This window comes from Apiospora phragmitis (assembly GCF_038363925.1).
Source record: "Apiospora phragmitis strain CBS 135458 chromosome Unknown utg000008l:1.0-3514335.0:1.0-3519231.0, whole genome shotgun sequence".
NCBI lineage: Eukaryota > Fungi > Ascomycota > Sordariomycetes > Amphisphaeriales > Apiosporaceae > Apiospora > Apiospora phragmitis.
In genome coordinates, this window is record NW_027117407.1 from 1,538,278 (window position 1) to 1,566,067 (window position 27,790).

At 42.7% G+C, this 27,790-nt stretch overlaps 8 protein-coding genes across 8 annotated transcripts; 6 read left to right on the plus strand and 2 right to left on the minus strand.

Moving 5' to 3' along the window:
• Positions 1 to 8,566: 8,566 nt before the first annotated feature.
• On the minus strand, positions 8,567 to 16,144 carry PG994_008905 (Acyl transferase/acyl hydrolase/lysophospholipase; the record flags this gene model as incomplete). Its single annotated transcript, XM_066860314.1, is given in 9 exon segments — positions 8,567 to 9,430; positions 9,493 to 9,967; positions 10,020 to 10,357; positions 10,432 to 11,420; positions 11,435 to 13,736; positions 14,013 to 14,487; positions 15,241 to 15,348; positions 15,435 to 15,530; positions 15,810 to 16,144. The coding sequence occupies 9 exon segments, from the start codon at positions 16,142 to 16,144 to the stop codon at positions 8,567 to 8,569; spliced, it is 5,982 nt and encodes a 1,993-aa protein (XP_066713903.1).
• Positions 16,145 to 16,824: 680 nt separating this feature from the next.
• PG994_008906 (uncharacterized protein) lies at positions 16,825 to 17,779 on the plus strand (the record flags this gene model as incomplete). The annotated part of the gene is made up of 2 exons (XM_066860315.1): positions 16,825 to 16,932; positions 16,997 to 17,779. The coding sequence occupies 2 exons, from the start codon at positions 16,825 to 16,827 to the stop codon at positions 17,777 to 17,779; spliced, it is 891 nt and encodes a 296-aa protein (XP_066713904.1).
• Positions 17,780 to 18,566: 787 nt separating this feature from the next.
• On the plus strand, positions 18,567 to 20,404 carry PG994_008907 (FAD-dependent isoamyl alcohol oxidase; the record flags this gene model as incomplete). Its single annotated transcript, XM_066860316.1, has 3 exons — positions 18,567 to 18,838; positions 18,899 to 19,099; positions 19,153 to 20,404. The coding sequence occupies 3 exons, from the start codon at positions 18,567 to 18,569 to the stop codon at positions 20,402 to 20,404; spliced, it is 1,725 nt and encodes a 574-aa protein (XP_066713905.1).
• Positions 20,405 to 20,477: 73 nt separating this feature from the next.
• PG994_008908 (uncharacterized protein) lies at positions 20,478 to 21,506 on the minus strand (the record flags this gene model as incomplete). Its single annotated transcript, XM_066860317.1, has 4 exons — positions 20,478 to 20,582; positions 20,645 to 20,744; positions 20,921 to 21,407; positions 21,464 to 21,506. Coding segments are annotated over 4 exons (735 nt in total), but the record flags the coding sequence as incomplete, so codon positions are not given.
• Positions 21,507 to 21,866: 360 nt separating this feature from the next.
• Positions 21,867 to 22,920, plus strand: PG994_008909 (cytochrome P450; the record flags this gene model as incomplete). The annotated part of the gene is made up of 2 exons (XM_066860318.1): positions 21,867 to 22,652; positions 22,738 to 22,920. 2 exons carry the CDS (start codon positions 21,867 to 21,869, stop codon positions 22,918 to 22,920), a joined length of 969 nt encoding a protein of 322 aa, XP_066713907.1.
• Positions 22,921 to 22,998: 78 nt separating this feature from the next.
• Positions 22,999 to 23,567, plus strand: PG994_008910 (uncharacterized protein; the record flags this gene model as incomplete). The annotated part of the gene is made up of 2 exons (XM_066860319.1): positions 22,999 to 23,074; positions 23,140 to 23,567. The coding sequence occupies 2 exons, from the start codon at positions 22,999 to 23,001 to the stop codon at positions 23,565 to 23,567; spliced, it is 504 nt and encodes a 167-aa protein (XP_066713908.1).
• A 1,088-nt stretch (positions 23,568 to 24,655) lies between these two features.
• Positions 24,656 to 25,054, plus strand: PG994_008911 (uncharacterized protein; the record flags this gene model as incomplete). Its single annotated transcript, XM_066860320.1, has 1 exon — positions 24,656 to 25,054. The coding sequence occupies one exon, from the start codon at positions 24,656 to 24,658 to the stop codon at positions 25,052 to 25,054; it is 399 nt and encodes a 132-aa protein (XP_066713909.1).
• A 285-nt stretch (positions 25,055 to 25,339) lies between these two features.
• Positions 25,340 to 25,795, plus strand: PG994_008912 (uncharacterized protein; the record flags this gene model as incomplete). The annotated part of the gene is made up of 1 exon (XM_066860321.1): positions 25,340 to 25,795. One exon carries the CDS (start codon positions 25,340 to 25,342, stop codon positions 25,793 to 25,795), a length of 456 nt encoding a protein of 151 aa, XP_066713910.1.
• Between the last annotated feature and the right edge of the window lie 1,995 nt (positions 25,796 to 27,790).

Sequence of the window (27,790 nt, forward strand, 5' to 3'; positions counted from 1 at the left end):
CTTTTTTTTTTCCGTTATATTTTTTATTATAATATTTATTTATTATATTAAATCGAATTAAAAAATTTATTCCTCGTACGAAGTTTAAAAAGACTGAACAGCGTTATAATTTAATTACCCTTTTCGACGAGTTTAGTTTCGAGGTTATGCCGTGCTCTCTTTGTTTGGAAAAGGGGTGGAAGTGCGTTATATTGGACAGTATTTCTCGCTGTAAGGAGTACGTTCGTCGTGGTCGGTCCTGCGATAGTTCCGGTCTGTCGGTTTTTACGGTGTCTCGGGTCGTCGATGAGTCCCGTCGCCTACGTTTTAAGGAATAGGCGGCCAGCGACTCTCTGCGCGAGGCGAGCGCGGCTCTGGAGAAGGCTTATCGGGAGGCTCAAGGGGCCTTTCAGCGCCTGGAGCGAATTCGGCAGCAGCGGAACTCTTTAGCGACGCGTGGCGTGGAGATGGCTAGGCGTGGTTTTCGTTCTTTAGACGAACTGGAGGCGGCCGAGCACGCTAAATCCGAGGCGGTTATTGAGGCGTAGTTTTTCGGGGCGTTTAGAGTGGTGGACTGGAACGCGATAAACTTTGACCTCGTTTTGCCTTAAACGCCCGTAGTTCTTCCGCGGCGTTCGCCAAGTACCTCCTAAGTTCTTAGGTATTATTTTTTAGCGGGTAGCCCTTCTATTAGACGAGGTATTAAAAGCCTTATCTTTTTTTCTCTTATCGATAACTTTATCGACTTTATACTCGTGCTAATCCGTTTCGACTTCTAGATATGTATCGATTAAGGTTTTTTCGGCCGCTAGTTTAAATAAAAAGTATAAAATATAAGGTATATCCGTATTATTTTAAGTAATAATAATTAATAATTAATTTTTAAAATAGTTTTTATAATTTTAAATAATTTTATTTTTTTAAAGTTTAATTTATTATTTAATTGTTTTATTTTAATATTTTATTATAAGAAGTAAACTTTTTTTCTTTTTTTAAAAATTAATCCCTTTAATTTTATTTAATCGGCGTATCTTTTTATTTATTATTAAAAAAAATAAGGTTTTATTATAATATAATTTAAAGTTCTTTTAATTTCTTAATTTAAATAATCGCGATTAATACTAGCTTTTTTTTTATTAAATTTTTAATAATTTATAAATTATATCCGTATTTTATTTAAAATAATAATATATATATAGTTTCGTTATTTATATTATTATAAACGAATTAAATTATTAATAATAATTATATTTAATTATTTTATTTATAATTAATATAATAATATAAATATTATTTTAAAATTTAATTTATTCGCTTAATTTATTTGTTTATTTAAAAGTAATAAGTTATAAATAACTTATATTTAACGCCGAGTTATATTATTAAGGATTTTTAAAACTTAGTAATAAATAACTTATCTTTATTAAAAATAATTATCTCGGATAACCCGTACTAATTAATAATCATTCGAAGGAACGTATATATTAAGTTATTAATATTGCTCGATTTTTTATACGGTAAAAAGTAAGTATATTTTATAAATTTATTCGTAATTATTAAGATATTATCGTAATTAATTTTAATTAAAAGTTTTTTTAATAAAAATAGTTTAATAACGAAATTAAATATAATAGTTTTTTATATTTTATTTAATAATAAAATTAATTATAATTTTTTATATAATTAATATTTAATAGTTTTAACTTTATTATAAAAGTTATACTTATTAATTATTTTAATTATAATTAATTTAAAGTTTTTATAATCGAATTATGGAATAATTCTTTTTTAAGTTTTAAATATTCCTTAATATTTATATATAAGGTATTTGTAGAATTCTCGGATAAAATTTTTATATTATTACTTAAGAATATAGATCTTATTTCGGTAAAAAGCGAGACCGTTATAATTTTCGAGGTGATCCCTAAAGTAATTTACGAGGTTAAGGTTTTAATTAAATTATTAGAACTTAATAATTTATTTATTATTATATTAAATATAATTTATGACGTTTAATTATTTTAAAGATACGAAGTTACTGTTTTAATTATAGGTAAGGATTGTTCGCGTTTCGGGCGGGATTTCCTCTTAATAGTTCGATTATCGGCTTAATACGTTAACGCGACTGTTCTCGTTACTCCTTTAATAAATAATAATGAGGTTAAATTTTAATAAGAATTTAAACTATTATATTTATTATTTATTTAATTTTTTAATAATAATAAGTATTATAAGGTTTTTATAATTAATATAAATCTTAATTAGTTTTATTATTTTATTAAAATAATATTTCCATTTTTTATAAGTTTTAATAATAATTATTAACTTTTTATTATAAATTTAATAATTTAGTTCTAATTCGTTAAGCTTTTTTAAAAAAAATATAACGGGGTGCGACTTTCCGTTATCGTTTCGTTAATTTAATTACCCTTTAATCGTATAGTTTAATACGTTGGTTTTAATTTTAAAAGGTTTAAACAGGTTTGTTACGCGAAGTATTAGTTCGTTAAAAATTCGTTCCTTAATATTATAAAAGGCTTTATTTTTTTTCTCCGTTTATTAGAATAGTTTATCCTTTTTTATTAAGTTTATTAAAAGTATCGTTATTTTATTAAATCTAGGGATAAAAATTTAATAATAATTAGTTAGTTTTAAAAAAGATTTAACTTTTATAACGCTTATAGGCGTAAATTATTTTTTAATTATTAAGATTTTTAAAGGTTTTATTTAGATTTCGCCTGGGGATATTATGTATTTTACGAAAATAACGGATCGTTAATAGAATTCGCTTTTTTTTAAATTAATTAATAAATTAATATCCTATAGTTTTTAAAATATTAACTTTATATATTTTCGGTACGACTCGTTATTTTCGGAATAAATAAAGATATTATCGAGGTATATTATAATAAACTTATTAAGGTATTTTTATAAAATATAATTAATTATAATTTAAAAATTAATTAATATATTAATTAAATTAAACGGTATAACTTAATATTTAAAATAGCCGTACTTAATTTAGAACGCGGTTTTCTATTCCTTTTCTTTTTTAATTCGGATTAAGTTATATATATTAAGGAGGTCGAATATTATAAAGATTTTAACGTATAATAATCTATTTTATAAATCGTTAATTAAAAATAAAAGGTACCGGTTTTTAATAATAATTTCGTTAAGTTTTTAATAATTAATATATATACGTTATTTAGGTTTCTCGTCTTTACTTTTTTTTAAAACGAAGAGGATGAAGAAGCCTGCTAATAATATAAATAATCGGATAACTCTTTTCTCGAGATTTTCTATAATATATTTTTTTAAAGTTTATTCGTACTCTTAATTAAGTTTATATATAAATATAAATAAGGGTTCTTTCTTATTTTTAAGGGGTATTTTATAATTTTATTATATATAAAGCGGTAAGCCTATTTCTAATTTTTTATTAAAAAATACTTCGAATTACCGGTACTTTTTTAATATAATTATTATAATATTTGGCTTAAGCTTTTTAATAATAATATATATTTTAAAAATTTTAAATTTATTAAAGGGTTATTTCCTAAACCGTTATTTATTAATTAAACCTTTTTTTAATATATTTTATTAAAATTAACCTATTTTTTAATTAATTTTAAAATTATTTACTTATAATTAAGGTATTTTTAAAATTATATTATATTTTGTAACGTCCGTAATATTGTACGTAATTCGTTTATAACGTTCTCTAATATTAATTAAAAAGTTCGCGACTTCTTTATATATTTCTTTATCGTTATAAATTATAAATCCTTTATTAACGGTTTTAAATCGGTATAAGGCGTTTTTTTCCTATTATTTAAGTTTAAAGTAGTTAACGATTCGTAATAAAATATAGTTTCTTTATATTCCGCTATCGAGTAACCCTTTAATATAAACTCTTTTTACGCCTAGTATTAATATAATATATTTATAAATAACTCGATTATTCGTTATTTAATATAAGGACCTATTTTAGTCCGCTTATTGTCGTTTCTTTATAATAAGCGGCGTCTATTTCTTAAACGTTATATCTATAGGTTATTAATAATATCTTATAATCGATCCTTATATCGTTGCTATTATTCTTTCTATTCCTTATAAGGCGCTTTTTAGTATATTAATAAGGGTGTTTTTATACTCCTCTTTATATAAAGTGCTATCCCTAATACTTAAAGTTCGGGTTTTTTTAATAATTCGAAGGTTTATTAAGTTTATAATAATTTATAAACGCTTTATAAGTTTTTTAATATAATAAAAGGGTTTTTTTATTAAGTATATATTTATATGTTTTAAAAATATTAAACGCTTTTTTTTAAATGTTTATAAGCTCGCGATTTTTTTTAAATATACTTAAAATATTAGTTCTTAAAATACTCCTTTTAATTTTATTTTTTTAAATAATATTATTATAATTATTATAAATCTTTTTATATTCATAAGTATATATATTGTTTATTTAAGATCGACGTTTAGATTTTTTTAATAATATAATTCGGGTATAGTTATGTAATAAGTCGTTTATTAATTTTTCGAAAGAATTATTCGTATTCGAGCTTTTTTATAAAATATTCCGTATAAGCGTTATATATATACTAAATTTATAAAAGCGTAAAGTATCCTTTATAGGTAAAAAAGATTTATAAGTTATTCTTTATTATATAATTATTATGGATTTTTTAATTAAAACCGGCCGTAATAAATATTTAGTATAAATATTTTAAATCGAGGTAAAAAATATTAAGGATAATTAATTACCCGTTAATTTTAAAGTTTTTAAATTTAGTAATCTCGTTTATTAACTCGTTTATTAATATATTTATTAAATATTTATAATTTATTAATTATCCTGATTAGTTTATAATATTATTTATTAAATTATTATTTTCGTTATAAGGAAGGGGTTATTCTTTTCGTATTATCGTAACGTTTCGGCTATAGTCTTTCCCGCTTTTTAGAGCTTTAAAGAATTATTTAGTACCTTTTTTATTTATTAAGTGAGAGGTATATTTATTATTATAGTAAGCTATTTAAAATAGGTTACTATGTTTAATAATAACGTTATTATTTTTAATAATTATTATAGGGGTATTTTTTACCTTAATAGCGTTAACGTGTTATTTTTTTAAGACTTATCGGAAGTCTTTTTTTAGTACTCGATATTCTCGAGCGTAATGTCCTAGTTTTTAGTAATTATAGCAGGTGTTACGTAGCTTTTTATCCTGTTTATTATGTTTAATAGCGTCGAGGTTTATAAGCCTATTATGGTAGCTATACGCCGTGGTATTTTTAGGCGGTATATAGTTATGTTAGCGTGGTCGCCCCGTGTTAGCTTAGGTTCGACTGGTCTACCGCTAGGGTCCGCCCTGCTTCTCGTGGCGTTGTTCGTATATACGAGTATCGATCTTAATAATAAGCTCTATATATAAAAAAAAAAATTATCGGGGGCGTCGAGCCGGCTAAGCTTATCCTTAACGTTATTTTTTAGTCCTCGGTAATATATTATAATTTTCGTAATTTCGGTATAGTTTAGTCGAGTTATAATATATTAAAACTCGGCTATATAAAAAGCGGTTAATCCTTTTTATTTAAAGGTTTTAAGTTCCTTTTCCGCCTATCGCTTTTCGTCGGGGTTTTAAAAAAGTGATTTAAAAGCTTATTTAAAGCTGTCGTAATTTTTAAAAATATATTATACCTTTATATAATATAGCTTAACTTATTAATCGTTTTTTATAAGTTCATTTAAACAAGGTTTAAACTAAGCGAGTATTTTATTTTTAAAAAACGAGGCGGTATAAATAACTCGTTAAGTAACGTTTTAGAACGTTTTTTTATAAAACCGTTAATAGGTTTTAATTTAAATAAAAAAGTTTCGGAGGTTTTTATTTATCTTATTAAAAAGGGTTAATATATTAATCTTTATACCTTTCTTTAATATAATAAAGGTTTAAATAATATTAATAGTTATGTAAAAAAGATACACCTTTTTATATAACTTATCGATATTATAAAGTGCCTATTTTAAGGTACTTTTAATTAAGAGCTCGTTACGCTCCTTCTCGAGTTTAATATAGTAATGCTAATAGTTAGCGCTCTTTTATTCGAATTTTTTAATTTATTTAATTAATATTTATTATATAGGCTCGTCGTTATTATTATTGCTATTAACGTCTATAACAAGGTCCCGTTAAGAGGTACTAGAAGTAGTGATAAGAGTTTTTTTTTATTAAACGGTATTATTAAAACTAGGTATAAATATAATTCTTATAATATTATTATTTAAAAGTTTAAATAATAACTCGTAAGAATAAAAGTAATTAAAATATAACGAATATTATTTAAGTTTTAAAAAAAACTTAATAAAACGTATTAAGGTTTATATTAATAATACGAAAAAATATTTAAATATATAATAAAAATCGCCTTTATTAAGATAATAAATAATAATTAATAAAAATAAATAATAATTAAAATATATAAGTTTAGAAATATTTATAATAATTTTGTTAAAGTTATTTATTTTATTAATAAATTAAGATTAATATTTAAATTAATTATTAAAATAAAAAATATTTATTATTATATATTTAATTTCTTTTTTTATTAATTAATTAAATTACTTAGTTTACCTTTATATTTTAATAATTTAAATAATTTCCTTATTAATTAAATTACCGACTCACTTCGCCGTTCCCGGTAATCCCCGTGATCTATTACGTAACGTTATCCTTACTACTTCTTTAAGCCGTATCTAGCCTGCTACGGTTTAAGATACTATCGTCGCGGTCGCCGTACGCTTTTATAATATTAGTACGCTTATATTAATATAACTGGCGGCGTAATTAATAGCCGTAATATTATATCCTAGGCGGGGTATCGTAAATCCGGCCCGGTGGTTTTATAGATCTTAGCCGCATAATTAGGTCAGGTCGTAATATCGGTTAAGCCTAGAGTATTAATATATTAATCGATAAGCTCGTAATCGTATAGCGTACTTATTACGTTATTAAAACTTAATTTATTATTTAATTCGTATACCTAGGTTAAATTATTTCTTTTATCGGCTTAAAAAAGTTCGAACTAGATATTTTCGTTATTAAAATACGCTTATTATTAAAATAAGCGGTCTACGAATAAATTATACCTCTATAATTAATTATACGAGAGTTATTATATAAAATAAAGCGTATAGTTTTAATAAAAGTTTAAACCTAGAGTATTTATATAAAGTCTTGCTTATAATTTTTTATATAAGCGAAAATAATAATTAAAACCGATCGAAACGCGTTTTAAGTATATTTTAACCGTGGTAAAAATAAAAAGTAATTTATTAAGCTTTTTTATAATATTTATTTATAACGAACGCGTTATAATAATAATCTAGCTTTAATACGCTATAAAAAAAGCGATAAATATCGATTCCTACGTTTTTTATATAATTAACTAATCTCGGATTATCGAGGTTATCGTAAATAAAAAGCCACCTCGTGTTACTTAATAGGCTTAGCTAGGCCTTTACGGCTTCGGTCGTCTCTTAATTCTACTATATATTTATAACACTTAAGCGGCTATCGTTAAAATACTATTATAATATTTACCTCGCCACTTTAACGAAGCTTTACTAGATCGAGGCTTCGTTTTTAATATTAAACTAAAATATAGCGGAATATTCGTCCCGGTAACGCTTCGCGTACGTAACGGTAAGTTATATTTTACCGATACCGCCGAAACTATAGAGAACTACGACACGACGGCTTTTATCCGAGTTTAAGTTAATACGCATCTCCGCCAGTTCGCATTCTCTTACGATAAAGTATTACGTCTCGAGAATATCCGATAGGTTAAAGGTAACAAAGAAATCGTTAGCTCGAGTCCCTTTTTTAGTCAGCCTTTTCCAAGCATCACTATCTAAAAAGAATAAACCCACCCTTCACGGCTTTTTGGATCTCCTCCCGCAGCTGTATCTAAGCCTTTTCCCGCCCTTCGCCGTAGATCAGCGGCATGTGGACATCGAATATCCCAAGGAGCGCATACGCCAGGTCCTCCGGATATTTGGTTTGGCGGTTGCGTACCCAGGCCTCTCGTTCCGAGACGGGGAAGTCGGACAAAGGAGTACCGTAAAGTGCACTCGCGGGAATGCCTATGATGTCGCGTATCTGCAGCCCCAGAGATTGCTTGTCACCGAGCCACACACCTTTCTTGGAATAGAAATCTACTGACGTCGGCGCGAGGAGCTCTTGGATAAAGGTCATCACCGTGGTTCAAGTGCGTCCGGATACAAGGGGTTTAGGACATAAAAACAGCCCCCCTAAACTAGCCACCGCTTACGTTAATTTGCGGAAAGGTGTAATAAACGAATATTATCGGTTTAAAACAGGATAGTAAATAGCCCCCCTATTATATTACGAGATATAGAAAAATATAGAGCTAATAAACGGCGCACTTAAACTCCGGGGCTTAGTAAAAGCGAGGAGATACTTATATACTTAAAACTAAGCTTATTATAAACTATAACCACTTATTAAGTAAAGACTAGATAGCTTTACGGCTTCTAATCTAACTATAGGTGCCATTAATTTAAGATAGCCTCAGATAGATGCTCAATAACCCGCTCAGATAACCAGGTTAAAGAGGGTGTGTTCACAATTTCCAGTGTCGTCAGGTCAACCCCTAGCTCAACTCTTAGTAAGTTTCGCACCTCGACGGCAGCTAAGGAGTCAATTCCGTATGTCGAAATGGGACGTGCAAAGTCGAGTGGCTCCGTTAAACGGAGTATCTTCATCATGCGTTCATTCAGCGTTTGATTTGCCACCTCGAGAACTTTCCTCGGCCCCGCCTTGAAGCGAATCAAGGCCTGGATCTCTTCAAAATCCTTAGCGGCACTCATTCCACCGAGTGACCCATGTGCGTCCTGGTTGCCAGTTTTGCTGTCGTTATGTAGCGACAGGAGTCCTGAGAACCGGGCATCGTGGGCAAGTGGCGAGTGACGAGGTTGAGGAACCCGAAGGCCGGTAATCATTTGTGAAGCGCTTGCAGGGTTTATGGGTGTGCCAGCCTGTTGCTGCATGGAGTAACCGACAATGGTGCGCAGAAGATATTCATCGATTGGATGCCAGATATTCTCGTCGTACCGGCTCTTGAGCTCGTCCCTCTCAGAGATGTATCCAACGTCAGAGACGACGCCGAGATCCACAGAAGACGCGGGAAGCCCCAGAAGGTGCCTGTAAGAGGCAAATGCGTCGAGAAAGGTGTTCGCGGCGGCGTAGTTGGACTGACCTTTGCTGCCGCAGATGCCTGAGACGCTGGAGAGCATGGTGAAGAAATCCAAGTTCAGCCCGAGTTCAAGTGAAGTGTTGTGCAGATTCCAGGTTCCGTCCACCTTGCAGCGCAGGGCCGCATCATAATCCTTCAGGCTCATATTAATGAATGGGCCGTCCTCGAGAGCACGTCAGCGGCGTATGTGAGACTGGGTGTTAGTTATGCAGAGGGGTAACCTACATGGAGGACCATAGAGGCTTGTATGATACCACCAATAAGCCTACCTTCCAGGGCTCTTCTTAAATCATCTTTACTTGTGACGTCCCCCTGAATCAAATCCACATGGCAGCCAAGGGCTCGCACGTTGCGAGCCACGTTCCTTGACTGATCGTCATTGCACCCACTTCTCGACAATACTGCCAGTCGTCTCGCACCATTCTTGGCCAGCCAGACAGCAATGCTTGAACAAAGCCCTCGAAGCCCGCCGACTATGAAATAACACACGTCGCTCCTCAAGCACACCGCTCGCCGAAGTGGGCGGACAGGGACCTGTATGTTGGTTTCGTGTACCCGGCTGATTACGAGCTTTCCAATGTGCTTCCCTTCCCGGATGCAACGCAGCGCATTTGATACATCAGTGAAGCGAAAGGATTGCATGGGCTGTATGGGGTGGATGTGGCCACCGGCGGCTAAGCGGAAAGCTTCCGAGAGAAGCCTGTAGACCCTGTGAGTTCATGGAACCTGTGCCCAAGTGTCTAAGTACATACCTGGCCACTATATCATCGCTGATCTCATCGTGGGAGAGATCAAGAGCCCGAAAAGACGCGTTTCGGTTGAATGGCTCCATTGGGAGCGCGCTCCGGTCCACAATGTCTCTTTTCCCAATCTCGACCATCGTGCCGCCCTTAGCAATAATTCGCCATGATTCTTGCAAGAGCTCGCCCGACAAAGAGTTTAAGACGATGTTGACACCTTTACCATCCGTTTGCTTCAAGATTCCTGAAGCAAATGCAGTGGTTCGCGAGGAAAAGATGTGGCTGTCTGGAATATCGTAGGTTTCCTTCAGGAAAGCCCGCTTTTCCTGTGTGCCTACCGTGGCATAAACCTATGGAGCGCATTAGCTAAAGACCAGCGATACCTCCTGCGTACTTCCATCACGGTTTATAGAGAAACATATACCTCGGCTCCGACATATCGGCACAACTGAATGGCAGCTAGACCCACCCCTCCTGCAGCGGAATGGATTAACACCGTGTTTCCACGCTGCATGTCGGCCAGATGGAAAAGCGAGCGAATGCACGTCATAAAAACACAGGGCATTGTGGCAGCTTCCTCGAAACTTAGAGTGTCCGGAATGGCGTGGACCACTCGGACGTTCGCTTGGACGCGGTTGCCAAATGAGCCTTTCCTGAAGAAAGCCACGCGCTCGCCAGGTTTGAAAGAGGTGACATCGGGCGCGATGCGCATGATAACACCGCTTCCCTCGGCGCCAAGCACATACTCATTCTCGGGGACCAGTCCAATGACGGTGGCGACGTCTTTGAAGTTGACACCGGAAGCCAACACATCGATCTCGACAAAGCCAGGCGGTAAGGGGGCCGGCCCATCTGTGACCTCACTGTATTGGAGCGAGTCGAGGTTTCCCACACGCTCGGCTTGTAACCTAATGGTACTCTTCGCATCAGCAATAACTGTCATGCATGTTGGCTTGCCGGCAGATTCTTCGTCTCTAGCCGCGTTCAGGAGGGTGTCCGGAAGCACACGACTGATATGAAGCCTGCCATGACGCTCAACAAACTCGTAGTCCTGGGGGTAATCGCTATTACCCGTTTTATCGAGCAAGTCTAAACATCTCAGGATGGCGTGGATTGTCGTAGCTCCTGTTGCTCTTTCGGTGTCGAGGTTGATGATACGGAGGAACGGCGTCTCGTTACGAACCGTCCTGAAAAGACCGTTTACCAAAGCCCTATTTGGTTCGGTCACAGATAGTTGTGCACCTGAGGTAACCCAGAGGATATCACACTCCTTGGCTACCAAAGTTTGCAACAAGGCCCACTGATGATGGTCAAGTGTAGACATGATCTGGGACCGCAGCTCGTCAACTACGACAACCTTGGACCCTCTTGGAACGTCCATGATGTCGGGGGAGAGATAATCCTGCACGATAACTCTTGTAGAGTACTTTGCACTTCATGTGCTAGGTTCGTATTGAAATGTACAGCCAATAGGTCCCGAGATATTGGTGATGATTGCTTTGTTGTGATCTTGCGAGCCAGCGCTACCATACCCGACCGCCAGAGAATGTTGAATTTGGGGGGTACTAATTCGGAATCATTGAACTCCTCAATTCTTCCAAAGTTGAGGAGCAGCACGAATTGGTCATCATGTAAGCTATTGCCAACCCGCTGCAGTATGGGCGACAGTCCCTCAACCAGAGTCGCAGGTAACTGAACAATAGCCAAGTAGAAACGAGACGTAGTCGTGTCGGATGTGTGTTCGATGTCAAGAAATCGGAATTCGGCATTCCGAAGTCCTGTGTTCATCCGCTGCACCTCAAATAGGTTCTGTGAGTTGCTGGTAACATAGGTATATTGCGAGAAGCCTCTTCGCAAGGGGTGATCGCAGTTAGGCTTCTGTAACCAGACGGGTGAGAAGCTCGTTGGGTCTAGGTTGATCTCCAAAACTGCGAGGCGAGGATTCTTGAAGGACACCAAATCAATGAGCCTTTGCGCGGTGAGCGGAGCTTGTACCATGTCGTTGGCGCTAGTATCGACCAAGGTCTCTTTTACGAACTGATCAATGTCGGCCTTGGATGCCATGGTGATGTCATTGTCCCAGGCAAGGTGACAATATGTATGAGGCGGAGATGTGTTACCATTGTTGTTGAAAGCCGCGCACCGCATGCTTTTCATCCCGAGTACCATGTGACCGTTGCTCGGGTCGTAGGCCGAACAAGATGGAGAATAGTTTTGGACGAGATCTCTTCGTCCTATACCGACGTACTCGGCCGTGGCGTTAGACCATGCCTCATTCGTTGGGGACTGTAGTCCGGAATGTACGATGAGGCTGTCGATCTCGAGTGGTACCAGGGCGACATTGATGTTGCTTAAGTCACCCTCCCACATGGAGGAGATAACGCTTTGGAAGCACCCGTCCATAGAGGCTGGATGCAATGGATAATTGCTCTGTGCCCAATCACTAGCTGGCGGCGTCAGCGAGATCCGAGCTCTCCCCTTCCGTAGTCCCATGGTGTAATCCATTGAAAGAATGCTCCGGAACGCTGGCCCGAAGTTGATCCCATATCCAGATATCTTCTTGTACCACGCCGATTGTGAATATGGGTGTTCGAAAGGGTCGAACGTGTGTTCCGGCGCCTTTGATGGTTCAGACTTAGTGTCAATGCGGATGAGGCCGGATGCATGGTCACTCCACGTGTCCTTGCTCATAACCGACACCTTGAACTCATACCAAGAGCTTTCCAAGCCGCGGCACACTTTTAGACTCAGGTTGAGTAATGGCGGAGTTGAAGAAGGATCCAATACCAATGTCTTGAGGAACTTGATTTTCCTCAGTTGATACATGTACGCTTTTGGAGGATCTCCTTTCCAGGTCGTCATGTAGGTGGCCTGGTAGACACCGGCCATCGCTGTACAGACGTAAGCGGCACCAGGAAAAACAATGCTATTTCCCAGCTTGTGGTCCCTAAGCCAGCCATTGTTTTCAATTCTTAGTCGGTTCTGCCAAATCGGATTTTCCCACGGGGTTCCGAGGAGCTTGGTGCCAAGAAGGTCGTGTCGGACGAATGGGCGGAACCGCCAATCCTTACTTGCCAGACTCTCGTGCCAGTGCTTCGTTGAATGATTCCACTGATAGTTCGGCAGATCCACGATGAAGGATGGTGACTTATCCTGTAGTTCATTGACTTTGTAGAGGTCAATGGATGCTCCAGCCGTGAAAAGCTTTCCCGCCATCGAGTACAAAGCATTCAAAGGCTCTGGGCCTCTTTTTGCGACCGATGAATAAGTCGGAGAAGTAGTAAGATGACACTCAGCATCAAAAATCTGTGCCACAGGGCCGGCGAGAGTGTTAGATGGTCCAATTTCGACAAAGAAGTTGGGCCTGTGCTTTTCCTGGACCATACTGCCAACAGCCTGTCGAAAACGTACTGGTGATGTCATGTTATTCACCCAGTACAGTGCGTCTGGTATGCCATGCCACTCTTTTCCGGTTACGGAGGAGAAAATGGAAACTCCGCTGCGCTGATGGCTCAGTCCCACAGGATTGTTGTCAAGCAATCGGGCATACTCAGTGGCAGTCTTGCTCATATATGTGGAGTGGTAAGCCATGTCGACCTTCAACATCCGTGCAAAATGACCATCTCTCTGTACGGCGGCCATGACTTCTTTCAAAGACTGGACTGTGCCCGATAAGGTCAAGCTCGATGGGCTATTGAAGCAGGCAATCTGGACCGTATCACTGCCTGTCTTGTGAATGTACCGTTCCAGGTCTTCGACCGAGATTCCTACCGCCAGCATGCCAAGCTTATCTGCTGGCGCTGACACGGCTGTAGCTTGACCTCGAAAGAAGGCGATTTTGATTGCCTCCTCGGCCGTCAAACGACCGGCAGCAACGGCCGCGGCGATCTCACCGGATGAGTGCCCAACAACAGCTGCTGGGCTTACACCCCAATCCTTGAGAACACTCAGATATGCCAGTTGCAAAGCCGTAACAAGTGGCTGCGAGAACTCCGGAGTTCTTACTACAGCGGCGCTGCGGTCATCCATGAGCAGAGATGTCAATGACCATGCTGGTGGATTTGACAAGCCGGCCAGGACGCGGTCAAGAGTCTCCACGGTAGCCCTCGCCACTGGGAACGCAGTGAGAAGGTCTTTCCCCATCATTGGCCATTCTGCGCCTTGTCCGGTGAATACAAATCCTATTCTGGCCTCCTGTCCCGTATTCTTCCTTGACGTAAAGGAGTCGGTGCGAATACGGGTATCGTTTTGTAAGCTGTATGCCCGGTGATACAGCCGGCTACGCCTCTGTGAAAGAGTATATACCAGGTCCTCGAGAGACAAGTCAACACCGGGATGCAGCAAGTGAGATGATAGGGCTTTGATGGAGCCTTTCAGCGCGGTCTCATCGTTTGCCGAAATAACAAGCAGCTTTGGTTTGACATATTCGCCGGGACTTCTTGACATAGCGTTGTTGTCTCCGTCGTCGAAGAAGTCAGAGCTGATGCTATGAGAGTCTATGCAAGAGCTCTTGAACTTGGGCAGTAACTTCTCTTCGACCAGGTACTGAGAGCTCTCGATGACTGCATGTGCATTTGAGCCACCAAACCCAAACGAGTTGATGCTCGCACGGCGCTTTGTGTGTAGAGGCCAATTTACGTGCTTGCGGAAGGCTCTGACTCGAGACTTTTGGAAATCAATCTTGGGGTTGGGATCCAGAAATGTGGCAGTTCCAGGAATCACCCCATGCTCAATGGCGAGGACAACTTTGATCAGACTTGTGAGCCCGGCTGCGGCCTCTGAATGGCCCACGTTGCTTTTCACTGAACCAATCAATAGGTGCTGATCGGGTGGCATAGATGGCGCGAATATGGTGGCCAGGCCGTCTACCTCGACCGGGTCGCCCGCCAGGGTCCCCGTGCCATGGCATTCTGCATAGCCCGTCTGACTCATTTCCGTCGTGGGGATTCCCGAGTTGATGTACGCGTCGTGTATGGCTGCAGCTTGCGCTTGGGCACTCGGCATCGCCACCCCTGGAGTTCTACCGGCGCTGTTGACCGAGGTGCCTCGAATAATGGCACGAATAGGGTCGCCATCTCGCAAAGCATCCTGTAAACGCTTGAGGAAGACCATGTTGACTGCCTCAGCCGCCACATACCCGTCTGCTTTACTGTCAAAAGCGTGACAGCGGCCTGTGGGCGAGGCCGTGGCTCTCATGGCACCCATGTCCTGGTTTCTCTCGGGGCTCAGGTACATATTGGCACCCCCCACTAGCATCGCGTCGACTTGATGGCTTCGGAGGTAAACGCAAGCCATGTCGAGAGCTGTCAGTGCACTGGAGCATGCCGTATCAACGGCGGCGCTAATTTAATGTCAGTTAGTCTTCACAATAGAAAGGGATGTCTTCCTTCTTCTCTACACCCTGAACAGGTGGCTTGTGTGCCTCACCTTGGTCCATGAACGTTAAGGAAGTGACTGATGCGATTGCTTAGAAGGGCCCGGCCAGAACCCACTGTTGGAGACTCGTTCCGATCTTCGGGATCTCTACAATCCATGTCATGGAAATCTCAATGGCGGGAAGGTTAGCCACTTCTCTCGCCCAAACATCTAGAGGGACGATCCAACACACCGACTGCACTTGCGCCTACTAGACACCCAACCCGTTGACCGCTCAGTTTCTCCATCGGAATTCCGGCGTTCTCCAGGCATTCGTAAGCCACTTCCATCAGAATCCTCTGTTGAGGGTCCATTGAACCGGCTTCGGAGTGACTTATGTTAAAGAACTGTGCATCGAAATCGCTGGGGTCAACGTTTTCCATGAACATAGCTCCTGGTGTCTTCATTGTATATGGCTTGCGTGACCCATCAAAGTGCCCCTCGAGCTTGAAGCGAGTCGCTGGAGGTTCGGTGTCTGCGACACCGCCACGCATCAAGAAGTCCCAAAGATCATTGGGAGAGCTGCAGTGCCCCGGCAAGCGACATGCCATCCCAACGATCGCGATGGGGCTATAACAACCGCCCTTTGTTTCACAATAACACCAAGAAGATGGTGCTGGCGCTCTCGTGGTGGTGCCATAAGCATCGGTTTCCGCCGAGCTGCTGCCAACGAGTTTCTCACCCGGGGTGTCATTGGTGTTAAGATCAGAGTGGACCTCCATGGGGATTCTGCTTGGGTTGAGGCTGACCCCAACTTGGATCCCAAGGGCTTCTTAAAATACGCCGAGAGAAGCACGATTGAAAGCTATGCCAAGACGATGGACGGGGTTTGGGCAACACAATGTTCTTCATATCAACGGACACTGGAAGGAATACCTATATAGATACATTGCATTTCTTATCTTTACACCACCTGTGCGCTCTGATTGATGGATTATTATGCTTGTATGAATGAACCCATTACCATGTCATAAAACCATCTCCTTGAGTACCATTTCGCTGCCCTCCTGCCTCGGTGACAGTACTATACCAAGAGATCGGCAGGACCACGTGAATGTGCTAACGAGAGCCTCTTTAGCCAATTGGGTCAGTTTCTGGCCAAATGTATCCTTTCTAGTCCATTTTGCAGTAGTTCCAGTCACACAAGCACTGATCTCTGCCAACCAAATGAAAAGGCTTTACCCATCACATTTGATCGGTATGATATGGAGCATACAAAGTGGGTACATGAGTATTTGTTATTTTTAGGGGCAGAGGGGTATGTTTATCGCGTGGCGGCAGGCTGGCATGTTGGGTGCTACTGTGCACGACTTGAAAGAATCAATAAATGGACAGATGCCTGCGACGTAGGACGGCTTGCATCACCAGGTCCGAACTTCTTACCTACATGTCATTAAACAAGATGCAAGGTCGAGAAGAGGTCAGATTTCGGACTCTCGATGGTCTCACTCTTCGAGGCGTCTTGTACATTGGTGGCTACAAGGCCCCAGCCGTTATCATGACACCCGGAGTAAGAATCCTTTCGGCACTTGTGGTAAAGAGGGGAAGAAAATTCCAGCTGACTGCGTCAATAGTTCAACGTCACAAAGGACATGCTACTACCCAAGGTCGCCCGATACTTTCAAGAGCAAGGAATCACGGCCCTCGTTTATGATCCCCGTACGGTGGGGTCCAGTGCCCCTCGAAACGACATCAATCCGGCTCAGCAGTCGACTGATTATCACGATGCATTGACTTATCTGAAGTCAGACGGGAGGGTCGATCCGGCCCGTATCGCATATTGGGGGTTTTCCTTCAGCGGCAGCGTAGCACTGGCTGCTGCAGCTCTCGACAAACGAGCTAGCGCAGTAGTGGCAGTGTGTCCGCTGACCCAATGGGAGCTCGACGCGAGCCGCTGGCGGGGTGTGATGGCTAAGGCGATGCAAGACAGGGAATCGCAAATCAATGGGAACACGGCTTTCTCGATTCCCATGCTGACCGACACGGGCAGCAACCCTGCTGGTTTCTCTTCGGGGTTGGGGGCGAACGACTTGGACCTTTTCACCGAGGCAAAAGAGAGAATACCGGGGTTCGGGTTGAACACGACGATCCAAACCTACTACAACATCATGGCCTGGACCCCGTTCAAGTGCCTGCGCTTCCTCCCGCCAACCCCGCTCCTGCTTATCTCCGCCGAGGAGGATCGCATTTCGCCGGCAGAGGACCAAGAGAGGCTCATCTTTCAGCCGATTGATGGGACGAAGCAGGTGCATGTTGTTTCTAAAAGGGGGCATATGGACGCGCTCGACGGAGAAAGTTTCGAATCTGTGATGGAGGTGCAGGTCGGGTTCCTACGCGAGTACTTGCGAGGAGGTTAGCCGTCAATCCAACTACGCAACCCTGCTCAGCGTGGCTGCTTTTGCCGAAAGGCAGCTTCGTCATATTTACATGGTTATTACGCCAGTTTATTCCTACTATGGACCAATTGAATCGCAAGGAGTCGAGCCTTGCATCGGATCACCTACCAATAATGGATGTTCTGTGTGGCACGATTAAAGACGGCAGGGGCCGAACAGGAGCCGGGCGGGCAGAAGGACGGGACGGGAGCATTATGTAGATACCTAGAACAACACCCAGGGATAACCACACGCCTTAGTTTTCTCATTGTGGGACGGAGCTTCGTCCTCAAGGAGAGATTCTCGGCCCCCAGCCCCCAAACAATAAACAGTTATGTCAGTTAAGCACTGCCTCTTTGCTACTCCGTCCGCTCTAATAGATGTAGCACACCATAAGCCAGTCCTAAACTGATCCGAACTAACGTCTTGCGAATATGATCTTTTCACCTTTAGTTGCTGCGGCAGTGCGGCTACTTTTAGATCGGAATCTCCAGAAATGGAACTGGTAATTATATTTAGCCAAGTTTTAGGGCAGTTCTTACGTCTGTCATTCACTCTTGTCGGCATTACCTTTCCTTAGTTGGGCAGAATTGGCTTCCACTCAGGGGATGCTTCAGCCTTCAGGACCGGGATCAATGAACTATATTTTAAGATAGAATCCTCTGTCATGGTCTGGAATAGTTGTTTTCGAAGCTGTCTGTATACACATTCACGTACTATCTACAACCATCATTGGTACGCATTAAACCTGTTTGTTTGCTCTTCCACTATGGTGCTCGTCTTTAGCATAGTATATACCCTCGGCATAATCTTAGGGCTATGTCCTTATGCACTTACAGTGTCTCTACCAACAACAAGATCCTGTAAACTTCTTCCCGAAGACCATGGCTGGCCAGCTACCGAGGATTGGGAGACACTGAACCAAACCGTGGGTGGGAGTTTGATTGCGACGGTGCCACTTGCTACCGTATACCATGGCACTAACTTTGACCAAGACGAGTGCCTGAAAGTTCAGCAAGGCTGGCCGTTTGCCGATGCACAGTGAGTCCCCCCGAATTGCCGACGGCGAGGTTTATCACGACTGATTTGTTGCTGGTTTAGTGTTGCTGAACCCGCCGAATTTCTGGCGCCGTACTTCCAAAACCAATCCTGTGACCCCTTTACGCCACGCAACAAACCCTGTGAGCTAGGCAACTACGCACATTACTCCATCAATGCCACTGAGGTCAGACACATCCAAGAAGGAATCCGGTTTTCCCACGATAAGAACATTCGGTTAACCATTAAGAGTAGTGGTCATGAGTAAGCCAACCACTTCCCATAACCGCGGACGAAGGTGGCTAATATTCCTGAAGCCTCCTTGGCAAGTCAACTGGCAAAGGGTCTTTATCCATATGGACCCACAACTTCAAAACCATCGAGTTCATAGATCAGTATTATGGCAGCCCTAACTATACAGGCTCCGCTGTACGCCTTGGTCCCGGTGTCTTGACGGCAGATGCGACTGCCGCTGCGTCCGCTCGGGGTCTACGGGTCGTTACAGGTACATGCCCATCGGTGAGTATAGCTGGCGGGTACACCTCTGGTGGTGGTCATGGTGTCTTCACCTCTCAGTACGGCATGGCAGCCGATAACGTTTTGGAATGGGAGGTTGTTACGCCCAAGGGCGAACATCTTGTAGCAACACCCCAATCCCATCAAGATCTCTACTGGGCCTTGAGCGGTGGGGGTCCGGGCACCTTCGCCGTTGTGGTCTCGATGGTGACTCGAACATACAAGGATGGGATAATGGAAGGTGCTACCCTTTCCTTCGATACTAGGTCTACTGGTGGAATTGAGCAGTTCTGGAATGCGGTGACGGCATTCCAATCGTCTCTAGGTCCCGTTGTGGACGCCGGCACTGTCCTCAATTACGTCCTGACACCGACCTCACTTAATTCTTACGGACTTGCTATTGCTGACGGAAATGAGTCAAAGATGAACAAAGTCATACAGCCTGTCATGGCAGCGATAAGGGAAGTCGGCGTGTCCTTGAACGTCACCAAAACCACACACAACAGTTACATGGACTTCTTCAACCACTATTTCCTTGATGCGGTTACTCAGACGCCCAGTGCTCAAATAACTGGGGGAAGAATCGTACCACGGCATTTGATGGAACGCCAATCCACTGCGGACAAGGTGACTCAAGCCCTGCGGCAGGCCACGGAATCTGGATTCAACACCATATGTGGCGCGGTCAATGCCAATAAGCCGCGACTATACCTTAACGCAGTCCTTCCACTTTGGCGATCAGCTCTTCTCCACTGCATATTCGTCAAGTCCTGGGATTTTACTGTTCCGCGGAATGATATGGTCGACTATCAAAAGCGACTAACGAATCAGATCATGCCCAAGGTCGAAGCAGCCACGCCCGGTGGTGGGTCGTACCTCAATGAAGCAAACTTCGAGCAGCCGGGCTGGCAACATGCATTCTATGGTTCCAACTATCCTCGATTGAGGAAGATAAAACAAGAACTTGATCCGCTGGGTGTGTTATTTGCTCAAACAGCTGTTGGGAGTGAAATGTGGACAGAAGATGCGGATGGTAGGCTTTGCCGTATATAGACTACCATGGTTACTACATCAAGGATGAAAGGCGCGGCAACTTTGGTTGATGGGATTGCCAACTTTCTTACCACGGAAGCTCTGTACAAAGATCCTCATTCTTCTCTTTTGCCTCCATTTTCTGCGGGGTGACATTGAAGAACGACCCCGAGTGATTTTCCCGCGAAGCACTGTCGATCTGTCTGAAGTCAGAGGTTGAATCGGTAATGTTGGCGGCGGATCCAAACAGATTTTGCTCACCAACTTCATGATTTTGCCCGTGCTGTAAGCCATAGTCAAAGGCGCCTTTTCCAGTCCCAGAAATGCGGCAGTTCTGTTGCCCATATCCGAATCTACCATACTATCAAGCAACCACAATCAGTAATCAGTTGCGAGGTCGGTAGGGGATGTTTGCGGCAATACTTACCCAGGGTTCACAGCGAAGGCGGTCAGCCACCTTATTTCCGCAGTGTGCGGATCTGCATGGTAGATATCGTTCATTAGCAACGCGACCCCAATCCATTCATGTATACTTACAAAGTGATCCAATTCAGGGCGGCTTTGGAGATAGAGTAGGAGGGTGCGACCCAGGCACCGTTGTTTTCCATTGCACCGAGGGAGCCGGCCGCGCTGCTGATGGTTATAAATTTTGGATCTTTAGATTTGGAGAGCAATGGATGGCAGGCTTGATACAAGGCCAAAGGCCCCAGTGCATTGACGCGAAAAGTGTTCTCTACTGCGGCGAAGCTGACTTTCTCCAGTGGGTCGACAGCAGGGCTCACGCCAGCGTTGGCGAGGAGGATGTCGATGTGATGGATACCCGCGGACTCCATCTGCTTCACTGCACTGCTGGCGTCGACGTCTGCAGAAGCGCTCTCGATCTTCACAATCATGAGCTTGGATTTGGAGGTCGCCGCCAACGACTTCAGCGCCAGAACACCCGGAGAAGATTCATCGCGAACCGTTCCTACCACGATGCAATCAGGACGGTCAAGGTAGGACTTTGCCAGGCAGTTTCCAAGACCTGTGGCACTGGTAAGCGAGTCTGGCAAGATGATGAGAGGATACGTTCTGGCCCACCTCTGCCGGCCCCAGTGATGACTACGACAAGTCGGTTGGCCATATTGTGTTCTACCGCTTCAAGATGCTATTACAGAAGACGGTGGAGAGTGACCCCAAGAAAGCAGAATACATTAGGTAGATTTCTTAGCCCCCCTCGCTTCATTTAAATCAACGCCCCGGGCATTCTTTGACACCGGAAAAGGAAATTGTATTCCGTACTCCGTACTAGGCCGTACTAGGCAAGGAACTGCGACTTGCATGTACCGTCTGACATGTACCGGTGGCCATCTTTGCTTGTTCAGTCAAGCAAGTACTTGTACAGGCTGCCGTGTAAATCGTTTTGAAGTCACAATCCACATACCAACCTTGCATTTCGGTTCCTTGATTCAACCATCTCGATTTGTCAGAGCATGTTGGGAAGATGCTTGACTTTACGGATTATGTTTTCAGTCTTAGCTCAACTTCATGGCCAGCAGCAGTCGCTGCTGTCCAAGGTCTTCTTATTGTCGCCGTCATCCGTACACTCTACTTGGTCCTCTACCGACTATGTTTAAGTCCACTTGCTGGATTTCCCGGCCCTCGACTTGCTGCCGCCACTCATTGGTATGAGGCGTACTTTGATCTTGCTAGTCAGGGCGGCGGACAGTGGACGTTCAAAATCCGAGAACTTTACCAGAAGTATGGCCCCATCATACGAATCAATCCTGATGAACTACATATAGACGATCCAGACTATTATGACGTGATTTTCTGCAATAGCCACGCAAGCAGGCCCATCGACAAAATCGAGACCTTTCGTTACCGCTTCGGCGTCCCTGAGGCCACAGTCCAGACGGCGTCGGCTGAGGTGCATCGTCGGCGACGTGCAGCAGTTGCCCCGTGCTTCTCCAAGGCCCGTATCCGAAGTCGGAATGAAGATTTGCAGGCCATCATCGACCGCATATCACAGCGACTGTCGGCCGAATACGCAGGCACCGGAAATGTCGTCAACGTCAACGACCTATGGTCTGCCATGGCATCCGACATTATCACCGCCATGGCGTTTGCCCGCCCGACCAACTATGCAGCCGCCACGGACTTCAAATCGCCATTTGCACAGGCCACAGGCAAGATGATCCACTTCGCGCATATCATGACACACTTTCGCTTCTTGGCGACGGCGCTGAGGTGGCTTCCGGACACATTTTTGGCCTATTTGGCACCGGATGTCAAACCTATCTAAGTTTCCAAAATATTGGGGGGTCACTCTTACCACTTATGGTGTGTAAATAGATTCACTTACGCGAACACAGGAAATGCGCCATCAGATCCAAGAAATTCTCGACGGCAGCAACAAAGACATCACACACGCAGCGCACCCGACCATCTTCCACGATGCCCACTCGGCCGATCTGCCGCCCGAGGACATGACCTTGAGACGGTTACAAGAAGAAGCTGTGGGTATCAACGGTGGAGCTGTTGAAACTACATCATAGACTCTCACCGTGGCTGTTTTTCATATCCTTAATAACCCATCAATCAAATCGGCCCTTCAGGCAGAGCTCGTAACTAGAATGCCGAACCGAGGCCAAATACTGACCTGGGGCGAGCTTAAAGATCTGCCTTACCTATCGGCTGTGATTATGGAAGGTACGTGCTCTGTGCCACCCTTTTCATTAGCTAAGGGAACTCCCCTCACGATTCCATATCTACAGCTCTACGTCTATCTTTTAGGTCGGTCCAGCGACTGCCGCGCGTGAATCGGCTAGCCAGTTTGGAGTACAGGGAGTGGACCATTCCGTCGAATACACCCGTTAGCATGGACGCTTATCATATGCATATGAATAAAACGATCTTCCCCGAACCTGAGGAATTTTGGCCCGGGAGGTGGTTAGGCAACCCCAAAGGCCCGGATGGTATCCGCCCATTATCGCACTATATAGTCTCCTTTAGTCGTGGCGCGAGGGGATGTCTCGGCTTGAACTTGGCCATGATGGAGCTCTACCTGGCATTGGCTACCATGTTTCGAAGACATGATTTTGAATTGTTCGAGACGACACGGAATGATGTGGATTTCAGTGTAGATCTAGTCAGGCCGATGCCCAAGTTTAGCAGTAAAGGGGTTAGAGTGATCGTGAAATGAGTTACCATCTAATATACTCTCAAGGGGGTGATCCTGTCTTTAACCCTGATTCAAAATATCCCTTTTGAATTGCCGTTGTCACGCTTATAGCGAGCTTGACGTTTGGTCACGATACGAGGCTACTACTGGATGGGCATGTTTGCTAGCGGGTTAGATAGTTTAGGTAAGAAGTAGTTAGGAAGTCAGCTCAATACGTCCTTAATTACCCCCTAGGAGGCTCGAGTATGGCATACCCACGACATTAACCAATACCTACCTCAATAGCAATAGCTTATTGCGAGCCTCAGTGGCAGCGGTCCCAAGAACATCCCCATTCCCCTCAAATTACTCCGCAGTGGGAGTATTAATAAAAAAGTCCGTCTTAAGTCGCCCGATTGGTCGATCGCGTTAGGCGCCGATGGTCCAAGAGCAGATACTTCTAGCAATACAGTACAGCACATATACGATATAAATTGGAAATTCGCTCCAATTTAGGATTCCACTCAGCCACTCCAACTGTAATGCAACGTATAGCAGAACGCATACTTATCACTACCAATTGCAACTCAGTTTCGGCTGCAGATACCAAGCAATAATACCACGCCCCTCCGCTACCGCTACCACCCACCACCACCGAAAATAATGCGTGTATAACCGCTGCCGATGTAAATCATAACCAGGATAGGTAGGTGGGCAGGCAGGGAAAGATAATTTGGCGTCCCCCGCTGCGTGCGGGCGGAAACAATTGCTATCACATTATGTAGATTATAAGTTACGCATGGGCTCGGCTGCACCACACCCTCACGCAAGATTACAGTAGAGCCGGCCCTGCAGGTGGCGTGGTCTTCTAGTGTGGTCTTGCGTGCGATTAAATATTTGTAATACGCCTAATACTCTGCAATAAATCACCTGCTACTGCCGTCCACCGAATACGACTGTTTCTTGTCTAACAGACCATAATCTTTCTTATCCTCTCGCGTCCTAACCTTATTGTCTTACTAATGCATAATCATCGCCTACTCTGTGCGATCTGACATCTTCATTGTCTATCTCCTATCTCCCTTGGATATATCTCCCTTAGAAGTTATACAGACATTCCTTTTCCAGGCATGTCCAGCAGTACTTCTACCGAGCCAATGGCGGCCAAGCACGATAAGGGTATTCGGCCTTTCAGCCTTGGAATCACATGGGTGCTGACGGTGATCGCCATCACTGCGGTAACGGCGCGGTTTATCGTCAGGCGATACACAACGAAGTCGTGGAGCATTAACGATTGGATCATGGCTTTCGCCATGTCGTTGCAGATTGCTTACCAAGCAATTTTCACTGTCATGTGCAACTGCGGCAATGGCCGGCCCTTTGACCAGCTGACACCGCTGCAATTGCAACAAGTTAGCAAGTGGGGTTGGATCTCGGCTGCGCCCAGTATCACGGTCTCATTCGTGGCCTGTATTTCCATCACTATCCTGCTTGTTCGCATTTTCGGCATCCACATATGGTTCAAGTAGTATTACATCGCCTTCACCTCCGTCTTAACCACTGTTGGTGTCATCAGCCTTATTTTCCTCGGCGCCCAGTGCGATCCCCGAGAAAGGGCTGTGGTTACCAAACATACCGGCGAGGCGATGGGATATGCGAATTTATACCTACACAGCCTTAGCTGCACAGTTTAAGTAGACACTCATCTTTCCCTATTCAGAGCTGCTCGAAATTAATCTCTATCTATAGTCTTAAACGCCATATCGGATTTGACCTTTGTCTTCATCCCCACCTACTTCATCTAGAACCTCAATATGAAAAGACGACAGAAGAATGCACTAATCGCTGTCATGTCCCTGTCGCTTATGACAATGGGTACCGTAGTGACAAAGATCAGTTTGATATTCATCCGGATGGGTATCGGTGGCGCCGTAACGTCTTATGGGCTGCAGCGATACTTCCAAAGCTTGGTACACCTGGTCGCCAACATTGAGCAAGCCCTTATCATTACTCTAGGTTGTGTGCCGGCCCTCCGGCTCGCCCGACTGCCCAAGGTCCCTTCTGTCAACGAGATCAGTACCTGGCTCCACAGTCTTATCCAAGTGCGAAGCTTTCAGGGCAGCAAGGATGGCTCGCACCGTTCCGGCCGGTCCAGGCAAAGCTCCAACGATTATATAGAGTTGGCACAGAGGCGCAAGGGCGAGGAGGCCGATACGATCAGCAAGCACGGGATAGTGCAAAGAACAGAATTTAGAGTTGAACGCAGCTAGACATGATTAATTATTAACGAATTGGAGCTACATGAAGCGGTTCGTGTCTTCTAAACTGACGTAGTCTATTAAATCTAATAGTAGTAGGCGCTATAAGGCCGACTGGCGAGGGTAGACGAGAAACAAAAAACCGTTAACGGCGAGTGTAAAGTAGGCGCGCTCTCCGTTTCGACGGCTCCGTCGGCCGCCTAGTCATCCACGACAACCGTTTCTGGTTCACGCGCGACCAGCGTTCTTGGAGTGTCCAGCTACGAGTAAACCATCTGCTGTTCCGGAAGGACCCTTCCCAGGGCGCCATGTTGTCCTGCGCATCGGTGTCGGCAACGCTGGAGACGTCGGCAAGATAGACATAACATCGTTTCGCATCGCGATACCACCGGAACATGCTGTTGATCGCAGTCTGCAGCTCGATGCTGTCAGACTTGTCGATGCAGCAGGTATCGACCCAGAAGTATCGCAACCCATGTTGTTTCGCTTGGCCGGCACAGAACCTGATCTTGTCATAGCCAGCCTTGTGCTGCCAAGTAGCTGGTGTGTTCGCTAGGTCCGTATAGACGACCTCGTCTGGGCCCCACGTGTGGGAAAGGATCGCGTAAGGAGGCGTATCGTCGGGAACGAAGTCGTCGGTCAAGCTGTACCGGCCAGCGTCGTCGCATTGGAGTAGCCGCATCATGGGGTACGGGCGTTACGCGACTCGGCGCATCGTTGACAAAAGAACGAGATCTTGGAGTGTCGTAATCTTGCCTTAGGAGGCTAAGCCGATATCACCTTCATGGTTGCGAGGACCGCTTAACCGGCCCTATATCAGGCTGTAGGTGCGGGGTATGGCTCAGCCGCAAGCCAGGGATGGCAAGTAGACGAAGGATAAAGATTCGTGCACGCCCGCTGACGTTCCGCTCTAGTATCACGAAATGCAATAGCCACGCTTGCGTCCTAGCTAGCTTGCGGTTCGGCCCGCGAAGTAAGCAGTACGGAGCGCGCATGCGATCCTACGACGTTTTCGCGAAAAGAAAACGAGATGTTGTGGAGTCACGGGCCCTGTGGCCTCGTAGGACCGTGCTACTCGTACTAGACAACAACCGTCGTAATTAGTAACAACGCCAAAAAACCCATTCATTCGAGTCCGATTAGGGTGATTGCCTTGATCGTTACAGTGTCTTAAGTAAGCTAAAGCAGAAAGAAGCCTGCGGAAGCTCAAAACTGCAGTACTGTACAGGGCTTGCACAAGGACTGCCACGCCTGTGCATGCCACACTTTAGCCTAATAAACTGAACGTGAAATTAACTGCCCCAGGAATAACTGGCAAGAATGGATGTCCACCCAAACCTGCACGACCTGATATCTCTTATACTGCCGTGTTATGGTAACTAGAGTACTTAACTGTTGCCATAGTTAGTAGTGTCCTTGTTAACTGCGAAATCTGCTATTATGAGTAAATTGCTTAAAATTAGTGTCATTAATAAATTATACGCTAGTAAAGGAGAATAGGCCATTAAAACTAAGTGGGGCATAATATTAGCATATAGTACTTTATTAATATAGTTAATTTATAGTTTTTTATATATAGAAATTTATTACACATAATTAAAAACCTCGATTTTAAACACGTTGTCATGTTTTAATATATATATTAAGCATATAAGTATAAACCTTAAACGTGTAAACTAGTTAAGCTTTAAATTTTTTAAATAAAAACTTTAATTTATTTATTTTTAATAAAGCTTATTAGTTTAATTATAGCTTTTTATAAAGTTTATAACTCGAGCTTTTAATTTATATTAATTAATAAAAAACTAAATCGTAGTTTTTTTATACGTTTTTATATAGTTTAAGGTTTTTTTAAAACTTTATAACTTATTTTTTTAATAACGCGGTCTCGTTATTCTTTTATTTATAAATTACGAATTTAATAATTATTAATATAGTTTTAATTTAAAAATAGCTTATATTATACTTTATTTATTATCGTTTATATTTTTATTTTACTTTTTACGT